The sequence below is a fragment of the Thermobia domestica genome, chromosome 5, assembly GCF_964235325.1.
Source record: "Thermobia domestica chromosome 5, izTheDome1.hap1.1, whole genome shotgun sequence".
Classification (NCBI taxonomy): Eukaryota; Metazoa; Arthropoda; class Insecta; order Zygentoma; family Lepismatidae; genus Thermobia; species Thermobia domestica.
The window spans coordinates 125722660-125738122 of NC_137458.1; the positions used below are offsets into that span (position 1 = coordinate 125722660).

Below are 15463 nucleotides of genomic sequence, written 5' to 3' on the forward strand. Positions count from 1 at the left end.
CACCTTCTGAAGTTCTTGGCGCCTTTCTTCGGCACATGATGGCTCTCGGTTTGCCGCAGTCGGAAAGGCAAATTCATGCTTCATCGAGCGTTGCGACGTACATCCAGCTTTGTTTTGCCAGATGCCGTTCGTACAGCTTTCGGGCGTTACACTTTCGTTCCTTTTGTTGGGCATCCGTGAGAAAAAGGCCGCGAGCTTTCATGACTTTTACCAGCTTGAGTTGATGGTGTAATGTCCGGCTCACAGTCCCCAAAGACACGTCAAGACGATTAGCCATACAACTTTGTGTTGGCGGATTTTCTTGCATTGTCATTTTGCGAAGTTTCCTCTGCATGGTGGAGATGGCCTTGGTGCATTCCCGCTTCCTAGGCAACTTCGTTGGTGATCCAAATAGTGGAGCTTCCCCCTTGTACTTTTTAATAAATATTTTTATTCCACTTAAACTGATGTTGCAACCATTCTTCTTGCACTGTTTTCTAATGTCAGAAACACTAAAGTGGGCGTCATAAAGAGCCGCAACATAGCCTTCCCAAAACCGGCTTAGTTTAGGCGGCATTTTGGTCACAGAGCGGAAACCTACATACTTGGAAACAAATTTAACACAACACACAACAATGGTCCTGTTTTGTGCGTTATTGTCGTCCACGCGGAAAAACAACTCCGTTCCCAGGAAGCCACTACACAACACTTCAGGATGTCACGAGCCAGGTCAGGTGAGTCCATTCTGCCCGGAAGGGGAAGGAACGAAATCGGCCAAACGTAGGCTGAAGGCACAATCAAGTTCCTGATGGCCGTGCTGAAGGAGGAGTGGCTATTCGTGTCTTGAACACTTTTTATTCCTCACTCCTGCATCTTCAAAGTATTTTGCAACTTGTTGCTGTTCGAGTTTTTCTCCAACAACCGATTACCTTTTGCAGCATTTACATTACTCGTCATGATTACTTTACAATGCATCGTTTAGAACAACTTTATCGCCAATTACCACGCCCTGTCGTTCTTGTTGGTGATTTTAATGCTTACCATAGATTGTGAGGTTCTCTTCAGACCGAGGCTAGGGGTCGAGAAGTCACTGCTTTCGTTGAAATATTCAATCTGGTTTTACTTAATGATGGTAGTCCCACGCATTTTACAACTGCCACGAGCACCTTTTCACACCTGGACCTTTCCATTTGCAGCCCCCAGTTAGTCCCTCTTATGTGGAGTGTTTATGCTAATTTGTGTGGTAGTGATCATTTCCCCATAATTATTCATGGCCTCCCTGGTGTTCCTAACCTTCGCCCCATCAACTTACAACTTACGTCGTGCAAACTGGGATCATTTCTCACACCCTTTTACCTTTAATGATGATCCTACTCTTTCTTTTGACGAGCGTACTACATTTTTTCAGCAAAGTATTCTCGCAGTTGCTGATTCTTCTATTCCCTGTTTCCGAGGACCAGGTTCTCGCAGAGTTCCATGGTGGTCCCCTGAAATCTGTCATGCTCTTCTTGCTCGACGTCGTGCACTTCGCCGATTTACACGTTTTCCAACAGCCGACAATTTAGCGCGTCAGCTTCGTGCTCGGGCCCGCTACTTGATTAAACAGGCAAAACGTCGGTGTTGGCGAGACTATGTCTCTACATTAACCACGTCTAGTTCCATGACTGCTGTTTGGTCGAAAATTCGCAGTTGGCAGGGTCCTGATGAACCGCACTTTATCCCAGCCCTTCACGTAGACGACGTGTTGGTCACTGATCAAAAGCAAATTGCAAATGAATTAGGTAGTTATTTTGCCTCTATCTCTAGCTCTACGCATTATTCTGTGGACTTCAATCGCTATAAGCAACACGCTGAACGTACACGTTTATCGTTTCACTCTAGGCATGTGGAACCATATAATTCACCTTATACTGCTGCAGAACTCGACTATGTGCTATCCACCACCAAGGATACTGGTCCAGGTCCTGATAACATTCATTGTGCTATGTTACTCCATCTACCCCCCCTCACGGAAAGGCTTCTTTACTATTTAATCATATCTGGCTTGCTGGCTACTTTCCGGTAGTTTGGCAAGAAGCTCATATCCTTTTTTTTTAAAAACCAGGTAAGATTTCAACTTGCAATTCCAGCTATCGGCCTATTGCCCTTACTAGTAGTGTCTCCAAGATTTTTGAAAAGGTGGCTATCTTCGGTTGGTGTGGTTCTTGGAACGGAATTCCTTACTTTCGAATTTTCAATGTGGATTCCGGCAATTTCGTTCGATCACCGTCCATTTGGAAACTACTGTTCAAGTTGCTTTTCGTCATGGGAAACATTTAGTGACTTCCTTTTTGACCTTGTAAAAGCGTATGATACTACATGGCGCTTTGGAATTTTGGAACAGCTTCACTCCTGGGGACTGCGGGGTCCTATGGCCTTGTTTTTAGAAGTTTTTAGGCAAACGATATTTCAGGGTACGGATTGGCTTTACTCTTTCTGATCGCTTCATCCAAGAAAATTGTGTCCGTCAAGGTAGTGTTCTGAGTGTGACGTTATTTGCTGTTGCCATCAATAATGTCATGTCTCATTACCACACCTGTTCGTGGTCTCTATGTTGATGACCTTACTATTTATTGTCGTTCCCGTGAGCTCCGTACATATACTCGCCAGCTCCAACTTCTCTGAATCGTTTATACACCTGGACAACGTAGACTGGGTTTCGTTTTTTCGTTGAGAAAACCAAGTGTGTTCATTTTTGTCGGTTATGAACCTGCGTTCCAGATCCTGAGCATTATTTTCGTGGAACATGCCTTTCGATTGCTAACGTACAATTTAAATTTCTCGACGTACAATAACTTGGTGTGAATATGTGCGTGATCTGAAATATACTTGCTTGAGAGCGATCAACATTTTGCGAGTCCTTTCTCATCGTTCTTGAGATGCTGATCGTACAGTACTTCGTCTCTACCGTACCCTGATCCGTTCTAAAATGGATTATGGTTGTGTGGCTTACTCGTCCGCTCGACCATCTGTTCTTCGTCAGTTGAATACAATCAATCTTGGTATTCGCTTGTGTATAGGAGCTTTCCGTACTAGCCCTATACCTAGCCTATATGCTGATGCACATGAACCTTCTCTTCATCACCGCACATGTTGTTTGATCCTCCGTTGTTTTGCATGTCTTAAAGCACTTCCTAATCACTTTCCTTCTTTCGTTCTAGAAGCGGGTGATCGCTATCGTCGCTATGCGGTACGACCTCGTGTCAGCCGACCTTTGGGATTCGTGCATTAGAACTGTTAGATGAATTAGATTTTGCCTTACCAGACTTTTATCCATTGAGTTTTCTTTCCATTCCACCCTGGCAGCTCCATAGTTGTCATATATCATTTCAGTTGGCATGTTCTAATAAGTCTACCATGACTGATCACCAATATCAGCAGGAGTTTCGTTCTCTGTTACAACACTATGCTCACTTCTCACAATTTTATACAGATGGCTCGAAACGAGAAGACTCTGTTGGCTGTGGGTTTGTCTTTGGCCGTGCTCGCTATGGTTACCGACTCACTTCGTTCGTATCCATCTTCAGTGCTGAGCTGCTGACTATTCTTGGTCTTACAAGGAACCCTAGGTATCTATCAGAACCCGATTTTCATGAAACTTTGTATATAGAGAGAGTACCTCGGAAAATTCGCACAGCCAAAATTGTAGCTGCAGAGTCCAAGACGTTGGGATACTATGGCTCGAGAAAGATCAAAAGTGGAACGTCAGTACATTAAGGACATGGTGAGAAAATGCACGTTTTTCTTTAAAATTAATCATTGTAGCGACACGAAATGAGCATACATGGATACAAGATGATCGATATGATCTGTTAAAAGTTATAAAAAGAATATCCGCCATCTTGAAAGAGGCCATGTTGAAACTGGTGCAATTGGTGTAAATGAGAAGAGGGTCATCCGATGCATTAATTTGAACGTAAAAAGCCACAAAACCATGTTGGTGAAGTCTGTTGTGGGATTACATTATTCCTGTGTTTCTGGTAGAGTGGTTTAGGTACAAGATAAGCAAAGTGAATCTCATGACACTCGAGCAGATGCAGGCTATGGAACGTTATAGGTGGACTGATATGACGTACTGATTTCTGTTTGAATTAATTTAAGTCAAATAAAAAGTTACAAGTTAATGTCAACCATGACATTATTATGAAGAGTGAACCTCATATCAGCACATCCACACCAATTACATGTTGACTGTGACACAAATGATGTAGTGCTAAAATTATATTTCACTCGGTTTTCTAGTTCCACTGATCCCACTCATAGCGCTCCATAATCTGTATCTGCTCGAGTGTCGTAAGATACACTTTGCTCATCTTGTACCTAAACCACTCTACCAGAAACACAGGAATAATGTAATCTCACAACAGATTTCACCAACAGGTTTTTGTGGCTATTTACTTTCAAATTAATGCATCGGATGACCCTCTTCTCATCTACACCAATTGTACCAGTTTTAACATGGCCTCTTTCAAGATGGCGGATATTGTTTTTATGACTTTTAACCAGTGATGTGCCGTAAACTATAATTTTACGTTACGCGATTGTCTACTGTAATCTATACGTAATCTACATTACACCTTTTCTCGTGTAGATTATGTAGACAACCACGATCAAATGTAAGGAAGAATTTCGTTGCTCGTTTGTTCATATTTCCTCATTCAGTTGTTTTGCTTCGGTGCAGCGAAAGATTAGGGAAACGACTAACATATAAAAAGTAGAGGGAATTATCTAATCTGAAAGTGATACGGATGACAACGCTGAAGTTGCGCTGTCGATGCTGCTGTAGTGTTTAAGAAAGGTAGAAGAATGAATCCTATATCCTTTGTCTGTGCATACCATTTCCTTAGATTTTCCACTTCGAGCACTGCTTTTATAATGAAACGTACAAAACTAATTCTCACCTGTGGGCTTTCAGTCTTGAAGCTGCTGTATTTGCCAATTTTGTCTTGCATATTTTACAAAATGCATAATATTTGTTATTTTCCTTCATCAAGACGAAACTAAATATTCGAAAGTTACTATTCGCTGGTCTAGGTATTTTATTTTGTACGCAATTTCGCAAGGTAACGACAAAAGAAAGCTCCTTTATTGTCCACGACGCCATATTAAATTACGTGTTGTTGACATATTCTACATAGGCTACGTTGTTTACATTGTCTACGCATTGTTGACACGTAAACGTAAACTATCGTTTTTTACGCGTAGACACACATCTATGCTTTTAACAGATCATATCGACCATCTCGTATCCATGTATGCTCATTTCGTGTCGCTACAATGATTAGTTTTAAAGAAAAACGTGCATTTTCTCACCATGTCCTTAATATACTGACGTTCGACTTTTGATCTTTCTCGGGCCATAGTGTCCCAACGTCTTGGACTCTGCAGCTACAATTTTGGCTGTACGATCTCTATATACAAAGTTTCATGAAAATCGGGCTCTGATAGATTCCTAGAGTTCCTTGTTAGACTATGCTATGTCCAATAATATTATCCGTATTCTGATCCTGTCCGATTCCGAAGTGCTCTTACCAGCTTTAGTAATGTTTACATTAGGCATCCTCTGGTTCAACGTGCTTGGTTAAAATGCCATTTTCTACTTGGTGCCGGCTCAGTTGTCCACTTTTGTTGGGTTCCTAGCCATGTTGGTATTCCTGGTAATGAGCAGGCAGATTCTGTGGCAAAAGATGCAGTTCTTCATGGTGTTACACTTGTGACGCCTCCTCCCTTGAACTGTTCTTTAGCCGGTGTTCACATTTCATCTTTTGCAACAATGACAGTCGGAATGCGATCTTGCACATGGCAACAAATTACACGTCATTAAACCATGCTTAGGAGTCTGGACCTCTAGCTCCAGACAGTTTCATCGAGAAGAAATATTTTTAATTCGACTGCGTATTGGACATAGTCATTTGACGCATGCATATTTTTTACGTGGAGTTGCAGTTTCAGAATGTGTTTTTTTGTGGAGACCTTTTATCAATTCATCATCATCCTGTCGATTGCTCCGCTCTGGTTCGGCATCGACAACGTTACAAGCTTCCTGACGATCTGCACTTGCTTCTTGCTGCTTTTAAGAGACTTTGACGTTTTGCATGCAATTAATTTTAGCTCGTGTGTGGTAATTTTTTCTTGTATTTTAATTACCGTAAGACGGGGTTCTTTGCACTAAATATAAGGAATTTTAAAGAAAATCGCATGTAACTTACAAACAGAATGAATTAGAATACTGCATTTTAAACATATACCGCCTTATGCAGAGTCGTTTTGACGAATGATTAACGTCATACTAAAGGCCTGACTATCGCAGAAAACATATGTTAATCGGACTCTTAATCACGCGTCAGAACGTCTCTGCATAAGGCCCCTATGTAAGGAAAACATTCGTGCAAGTGCATTAGTAAACATTCAGTATGACCACAGTTCTTGAAATATAAACTTTGGTGCAAAGTTACCCCATAGGCGAGAATACTTTACACAACATACAAAAAAGTGCGAACATAATGTTTCTGTGCAATGTTTTCTCTTCAGTATTTATACATTTCACTTCCTACACAAAACTGCATGTAGACTACAAATATTAAAATGATGGTATCGGTATCAGTATTTAGTATGAATTATCAACATTTTTAAAGAAAATTATGTATTTTCTGATACCGGCACAAGAATCACATTGTAATAGTTTAGCACATGTCCCACAAAAATGCCAACTCAGGAACAGAAAAAAATCTCGGTGAAGTAATTTGCCTTGATTGCTCTTTATGTTCAAGAATATCATCCCAAACGTAATCAGTGGAATATTTAGGAAGTTTGGGGTTTCAGGTTGAAGCCCACCCAAATTGCACAATTAAAAAAAAAAAAACTCTAATGTTAGTCATTCCCATACGTCTAAGCTTCTAGTGATTTCTAAAACAACTAAGCTTTTCTGAGTGAAGCTCCTCTCAAACTTTTTCTGATCCGCCACTGTTCGTAATTTATTTTCCAACAAGAAATCCATTCCGGCATCTACCTAAATATGACATTTACCTAAAATTAGAAGGCAGGAGGTATCAGTAGTAATAATTTCCTATCTAAGGGATTACTTTGGACCGGCGCAAAGTAAACCGGATTAAAGACTGAAACCGCCTTCTTCCAGTTTTATTTTATTTTTTATGAGTTTAAAACGTTTCACACTTCAATTTCAACTATTGCTTCAAAGTCCTAATATACACAGTAGTATTCTACGAAACTGACTTTGATGGAAATTCTTGTAGGTAATATCTTTCAATTTTGGTCGGCCTTTACAGTGGCTGCTTTTCATACCTCTACAACAACAAACTCTCCGGGTAATTAGAACTGACGTTAACCGCCAACATTATGGCCAAAATACACTTAGATGTACTATCTTGTGGTGGCAGTTGAAACTTTCTTTTTACAGTTTATGGTTTTACCGACAGAGGACTGAGCAACTCTTTTCATATTTTGTGCAGTGCAAAGTAACCCCGTCTTACGGTAACTTATTTCTAGTTTTATTATTGTTGGTTTTGTTTCTCTGTTTGTTAGGTCTTTGCATGGGCGCAAAAAGATCCCGCTGTTGGCGCACCCACAAAAGCTCAAGTTCTTACTCTCTTCTACCATATGTAAAATCTGAACTCTTTACGTGCGAATACAATGAGACATGAATGCAATAAAATTTAGGACACACGGTACAAAATATGTGCAGTTTGACATCCGATCCGGAGCCAATCTACCGGAAACAGAACCATACCATTCGATTCATAATTCAACAATTAATTTGATCTGGAATGAGCTCCACGAAATACATATAACTATCACATTAGGAACTTTACACAAACTAATTTTGTAAGAAAACTGTTTGCTCCGCATTTACTCTGCAAACCTTCCATATTAGAATTCTGTATATATATGAATGTTACTGTTGGAGAAAAATGCGTGTTTTAAATTTTAAAACCGTACAATTGACGTACAAGAAATTATGGCTTCCCAATTCCTATTTCATTATGTTTTATTGATTTTATCTCCATTTGATCAAAACACAAAAACTTTACAAAAGATAGTAGGTGTTTTATACAGAGTAAATAATAAAAAAAACACGCTCATTATACGTAAAAACAGACTTTTCACTTTCTCATATATATATTATTTTTTTCCACATGCATGAGCAGTCCTTATTTCATCCACAACATTCCGGGTTCCGCTCATCATGATATAAACGCAGCACCCACTCGATTGGTTGAAGCGTTCACAGCTGATTCTTGAACTCAACTTTATTTCGTTATCCTGCCACGCGTCATCTTCCTGTAAGAACACCTATAAGCGCCGCTTTTTCTTTCTCCTTCTTCCGAACGATCTCCATGTTCCTCGCTTTCCATGTGCTTTTTCTCAGTTTAATAGGACGACTTCCGACGTAGCGACCTGGAAATGGAAAACGAGCATGTTAACATTTCCCACACAACATTGTTGACTGAAACCAAGAAAACTACACTGACAAAATAAATACATGTTACAACTTTGTAATATGAGCAATTTCATGGAATTCTACATATTCGGCACAAATACAGTTAAACTTCTATTTCGCGAATATCATTTAACAGAAAATCGGTTATTAAGATGACTTCAAAGACGTGCTACTAATACTAGTAGACACTCATTTTTCTTTTGCATGAAACTAGGTACTCCTTATAGTTTTCGAACTCCTGAAACGAATCTGATCTTAGTTTTAGCCTTGCACCCTTAAACTTAAAAATAATGCCGGTAATAGTATTAACCCTTTGAAAATCATTATACTTTTCAAAAGGAAATTTTTAGACTTTCACTTAAGAAGCTTCTGCTCCTACGTTAATTATCTTAGATCCATACTTAGTACTCAATTATATTTGTAATAATTTGTATTTTATAATTACAACATACACATGCCTGACAATCCCTAACTAAGGGGTAAAATTCGAGATATCAGTGTGAGGTAACTGCACCAGATCCAAACGTTATTACATATTGTGGGCTATATTTCAGCCAAGTTTTATAGAAACTATTTCGGAATATATTTTGACATTATGAAATATAAAGAATATATCTAATACGGTCCTAGCCGGACCCTTGTCGAATGATATGACCTACATGTGTAACGATTCATAAGTTGCAAGAAGTTAGAAAAAAATCCCGAAATTTTCCTTTAAAAAGGTGTAATTTATTTTAATTTGGACGCCCCACACCAGACCCTAGTGTCTTTATAAGTCACCCTGAAAAATCCTACATTTACTAGAATCTTATGTGTAAGATAGGTTGCATAAGACACATTTACAATGTATTTAAGGATACGTAAATACCAGTAAAATGGAAACCGACCACATAGTGGTCAGCTGATTATAATATGGATAAGTTTTCGTATTCATCTACTTGAACCAGTATGGCAATATAAATTATTGGGAGTGGCACTCAAACACAAGGAAAGCTGAACACATCAGTATTTAGCATAACTAACTCTATGGTCTATGGAACCTGAAGGCCCAATGCCGCATTCACAAAAGCTCCCCACTGACTTCTGTTCTTAATTGGATCCAGTTTCTACTTTCTATTTCTGCTAGATCTATCTAAATACTGTCCTCTGATCTGCACTTATGCAGTGTTGAATTCAGGCATGTTCAAGGGGGGGGCTGAGCCCCCCTGAATATATATATGCACTCCCTAGAATATCTATACACATATATTGAAATATTTGCTTTCTTCTGTTTATTTTTATTCGGAAATAAAAGTCTTAAAAGTAAATATTTTTGTTGTTTTAAAGAAAATTAGTTTCTTTCTTTGCCCAACCTAATTGTTCTAATTAAGAAATCGCGTTCTCGTATAAAGTCGAAGTTAAATAAAAACTTAGAAATTAGATACAGACGCACACAAACGCTTTACAGCGTTAGTTGGGGAAACTGGCAATATGTTGATTATAGCAACCGGCCAGACAATAACAAGGCGCGAGTTTTGTTGCAACAGATTCCTGCTGCTCTATTAAAATCTAGAACAGAGCCACCCTTAAATTTGTACTGCCCTCCCTTGTACAAATGTCGGAATTCAATACTGGCACTTATATCACCCTAATGATCTTTTTCGATTGGGTTTCTAGTTAAAATTCTGAAAGCGCTTTTACTTACTTTCGTTCTGTCTACATGACCTGCCACTTGAGCCACCTAGACTTAATGACCGTTAATAGTGTTAGATAAAAGGTATAAATTATGCAGTCCCTCATTATGAAGTTTATACCATTTTTCATTTCTTGAGTCCGAATATTTGCCTTGGGATTTTTATTTTCAAATACTTTCAGTCTACGCTCTTCCCTTAAAGAAAGCGACTGTTTTCAACTGTACAATACAGCAGGCATAATTATCGTTTTATATATTTTAAGCTTCAAATTCTTCGATAGAATTAGCGAAGACAAAACATTTTAGACAATAATAATTCGAATCTCCTTCTTCCAGACATTTTAATTTCTTCCTAGATATGATTTTGGTCTTTGATTATAGATATTTGAAAGTATCTGTTCATTCGAAAGTATGTTTGATATTTTAAGGTGTCCATTTTTGCAGTATAACGGTTACGGCGAACTTCTGTGGATTTAGTTTTCTCTGTATTTCTTTCTATTGTCCTCATATCATCCCCTATCAGCTTTACATCTTCAGCATAATTCATAACCTGGTGAATGCCATTCAGCTATAGACCTTGTTTGGAATTAATTTTCCTTATAGCGAATTCTAGAACAAAACTGAATAACAATAGAATAATAATGTTTCAGACCATTGTCGATGCAAATGCTCGTGGAAAAGTATTTTCCTATTTGGACTTTACTTTGGGGTTCATTTAAACGCATCTTAATTAATCAAACTAGTTTTTTTCAGTATTCCAAATTCCGAAAGAACGTTGTGCAATATCTCCCTTCTACCTGAATCGCAGGCCTATCTAAATGGATGGTAGTTCTAATTACAATATTCTGATGAGGTTATATGTAAAGTTTATTTAGTACTATATGGAACAAAACGTAAGTAAAAGAATATCTAGTTCACTGTTTTACGTTTGATTCCTTTTAAGTGTGTCTGCAATGTCCCTACTTAATCTCCAGGAATAATATCCTCAAAGCAAACTTGTCTTCCCAAATTCATGAATCATTACATATGAATTATTTTAAGATTAGGGCTTATTAAGTATATTTTGTATATTTCACAATTTCGCAACACATTTCGAAAAATTTTGCTGTCTTCACAGTTACTAAGATGTAATAACGTAATAACGTTTAGATTATCTCACACTGGGGCCTCGAATTTTTCCGGATTTCCCCACATTTATGGATCACGAGGAACGTGTGTGGAATCATCAGAAAGTATGGATCATCACAAAGATGAACTTATGATGAATCTAAAATAGTTAAATAGGAGCAGACTCTCCCAACGTAAAAGTCTAAAATTTTCTTTAAAATCTTGATTTTCAAAGGATTATATTATTACGGGTATTATTTGCAAATTGGAGGGTATGGGAGCAAAATTAATTTTAGATTCGTTTAGATTCTAAGGAACTTCTCGTTTCGTATATATATATATATATATATATATATATATATATATATATATATATATATATATATATATATATATATATATATATATATATATTGTATATTAAAAGTTGAATCAACAGATGAAAGCACTTGCTCACTAGCTTTCCAGTGTATTTTGTAGGAAACAACAATATTTAAAAGAAGTCATTCAAATTCAACCGAAGATTGTTCATATTTTGTCCAAAGACAAGTTGAATTAGTGGCTGAGTGGTAGAGCGTTCACCTCTGGTGCTAGAAATCCTGATTACATTCCAAGGCAACTGAGTTTGTGGCATTCAATATAGTCTCCGTAGGTTTCCTAACGACTCCCTCATTTCTTTTGGCATTATGATTTCAACATTTATTTCATAATCAATCACCTTTCTTTATCATCCATCACCTTTAGCCCAAAGGGCATAATCGTAAAACGTAAGACTTTATGTAGATTATATCCCATTTCGTGTTTTGTTACCTCCGAACAATTATTATAAGCAATAACTATAACCAATATGAAGAACATAACTAAGATTCAATTCTATGCATTTCTCAATTCAAACGCTCTGTATGTAACTGCAGCACTAAAACACACATAAAGGCAGCAACGATTTCATAATAAATAATAATAATAATCTATCTTAACAAATGTAGAAAAAAATTCAGTATCGTTTATTAAAATAAATATTCAAACATTTCTATTACTGTACCGAAATACTGAATATAAACATTGAATAATTAATACTACTACTACTAATAATAATTACATGTGTGTGTCATTAGCTTCTCTCATAGAAAAGAGCCATCTGGAGCAACCAAATTTCGTACCCAGATACCTCTTAACCAGATCTAATCGCGCACAAGCAGATTTTTTGGATTTTTGGCTCGGGAAGGGGAGGAGGATCGTGAGTGAAACGTTATGCAGGTTTCTTCTCGGCTATTTCTAAGAACGCATTGTCCATATACAACCCGCACTACTTTTGTGTTATGCCGGTTTACATAACAGCAGAGGCTAAATACCCGGGTAATGAACTAGCTATGGAGAAATTATTTAAGAACGTTTTTCTTTCTCTCTTTTTAAACAGGTTTTGCATTAAGACCCGGCAACAACGGGAGCTTATAGGTACTTGAAAACATTGAAAGGTATATCTGTACTCCTTTTTTTTTTTTACGATGCCTATTTTAATCGAAATAAAAAGATAAAACCCCTTGTTCGATCCAAGTGCAATATCCAAAAACTTCTTTCACGAGCTGTAGTCTTTACACTTCGCGAAAATTTAAATCGTTTTCCCCTACTCAGGTTATGCATTCATGATAATAGAAAAACAGGTTGACCCAACTGCTAGTTATTTTCAAAAATCAATTTTAAATGGTTCAATTGTTTCTGTATTTTAAACAATTTTATGAATACAAAATGTGAAATTAAAATATAAAAACTGTCCCTTTCTTTCTTCCTTCAGATATTCAATTTCCAAAAACGCTTTGACATGTGTCAATTTATTTTCAGTAAGAACCAAAGTTCCATTTGCCTAACACGGCACAGGTTTTGAACGTCCTTCACCCCCCTTCGGATACGTATTTTAATAAAAGTGACATAATAAAATCCTACGATCTTAGGCTTCTACGATCTTAGTCAATCTTCTTTACGTAGCAGTCTTACCCTAATGAATTCTAATCACGAACTACTGCCCATAGGTTTAGTTCGATGCTCGTGCCGCCTCTACTTTGAATAACAATTCGTACCAGTATCTCTAAACCAGTGGTTTTGAACCTGTTTTTGGTAGCGAAACAGCCTGTTTTGTTGAGTGTACGTGCAGCATACTGATGTACGAGTTCGAAACACAAGCTCAACTTTCATTAATTACTAGTGTCCATTCTTGAATCCCTGTGGATTTTCTCTAGGTTTTCCTCATACACACTAGGCAAATGCCAGGATGGTACCTAACATACAGGTCCCAGGCCGCTCCCTTCTTTCTCCTATTCCCGGATAGTGTGCTCGCCGAGGGATATCATCCCTCATATGTGATGGGCTTAAGATTGTAGGTGCCGGTAATGCCCAGAAATATGCATTCATAAATAAATTTAATACGTATGGAAAATAATTTTTTCAACCTTCAGATTTTTTCAAATTTATATTATACTATTTTTATTTTTTTTTTTCACCTTCATTGTCACATTGTCTTGATCGAGCCACACACACCGAATCTCCCGACACACTGGTTAATAACCACTGCTCTAAACCAAGTTAAGACACACTTGTCCATTCACTGAGAAATTACTACCAAAATAGACGGAATGAATATACATTTTGGCTAACTCAGTAACAATGCATAACGCATGATAACATGAACAATAGGAAATAGTAGGGGAAAAAATTAAACATATAATTAGAACCGCACATAATAAAATCCCCCAGATCTCAATGATAAGGTGTCCCAATTACAACTGGACGGCCGAACTTGCATTACTTTGACTCAATAGAATTAATGAAAAGCGGCAAAATTCAGGAGAGAACACGCCTAAGCGAAAAATACAAATAGTAATTAATTCCTACGCTCGTGGTGGAGGGTAAGCACGTGCTGTGGGTGGTGGAGACTGCGCGGTTGACACACCTCGTCAGGCATCGAGACTTATTTAAGGAAACCCAGCATCTCCCGTGAGATAATACAACACTAGTTGCTCCAAAGTTCACTAGACATTTCTACAACTACAACCAACGGTACACAGGAAGTTGTTGGTTTACAGGTTAGTATGCATACAATTGTAATTCATTTTTCCCCTTCCTATACACTCCACAGAGTATTCATGTTGCACGGCACTGATTTTATTATTTTATTGTGTGTGCGCGCGTGAAGTGGTGGTATTTAAAATTAATAATACCAATATCACGGAAAGAATTAAAAGAAAATCAGTGAACTCCTTACTATTGAAGTTGATAAATTTTCAAGGCAGTGAGAGAATTGAAGACTAAATCTGTGAACTCCTACCTTTTCTTTTAAATATTTATAAAGAATCAAAAAATATTTTTTCACTTCTTTCCTCTGGTTTCACGTGTGAAGTTTCGTTCACATATAATTTTCACTAAATTCCCATGTTATATTAACGAGAAGACTGCATTTGAATTACACTAAAATGTGCAATTATAAATTGGGCTTGACACCAATGAAAGTAAATTCTGAATAAGTAAGATACAATTTTCCAACGTATATGAAATATGTTGCTTTTAATCATTAGTATGTCACTGAAAAAGTTACAGAATTACATTTAAAATGACCCTTCTGCTGCAATAAAGTGATACAAAACTCTTAAAGAAGGGCTTCACTGGTGTTCCCAAATCCCGAGTTTGGTTTCCAGTATCGAAAACACAAATAAAATACAACTTTCTTACATTTTGCCAAACGTCATTTAATTAATCGGGGCCATCGGTGGCTCAGTGGTAGAGTGTTCACCTCTGGTGCGTAAGGTCTCTCGTTCGTTCACAGTTCGCGCCAAGTGGACTTTGTGGTGGACAAACACAGTGTGCGTGGGTTATCTCGGGGTTCTCCCGTTTCCTCCCACTTTATTCATTCTACCATTGCATTCATTTCTCATCATTACCGTCTCCTTTAGTCTAGTTGGCATGACCATGTGACATAAAACTGAAATATTTGATTTTTCATTTATTTTAATAATAATAATAATAATAATAATAATAATAATAATAATAATAATAATAATAATAATAATAATAATAATAAAACAAAGTACGTGCATTTTGTATAAGTCGAGTATTATTTAGTGTTCATTCTAATATTAATGTTTTCGCTGAAGTGTTACTTGCTTTGCTGCTTACAATAATGGGTGAAAGTAGTTGATGGGATGATACAATGAAAAAGA

The 15463-nt window shown here is 37.4% G+C and overlaps 2 protein-coding genes across 2 annotated transcripts in view; one reads left to right on the forward strand and one right to left on the reverse strand.

The window, feature by feature from the left end:
* Positions 1-8005: 8005 nt before the first annotated feature.
* LOC145686111 (RNA-binding protein 42) overlaps positions 8006-15463 on the reverse strand; it is a 129390-nt gene continuing 121932 nt past the window's right edge. Inside the window, exon 6 of the mRNA XM_081759076.1 lies at positions 8006-8433. Coding sequence (XP_081615202.1) covers positions 8309-8433 — 125 coding nt within the window. The 3' untranslated portion in view covers positions 8006-8308. The remainder of the gene's footprint in view (positions 8434-15463) is intronic.
* The window catches only part of LOC145686110 (uncharacterized), a 43552-nt gene continuing 39800 nt past the window's right edge, over positions 11712-15463 (forward strand). Inside the window, exon 1 of the mRNA XM_081759075.1 lies at positions 11712-14332. The gene's annotated coding sequence lies outside the window, so the exon portion shown is untranslated. The remainder of the gene's footprint in view (positions 14333-15463) is intronic.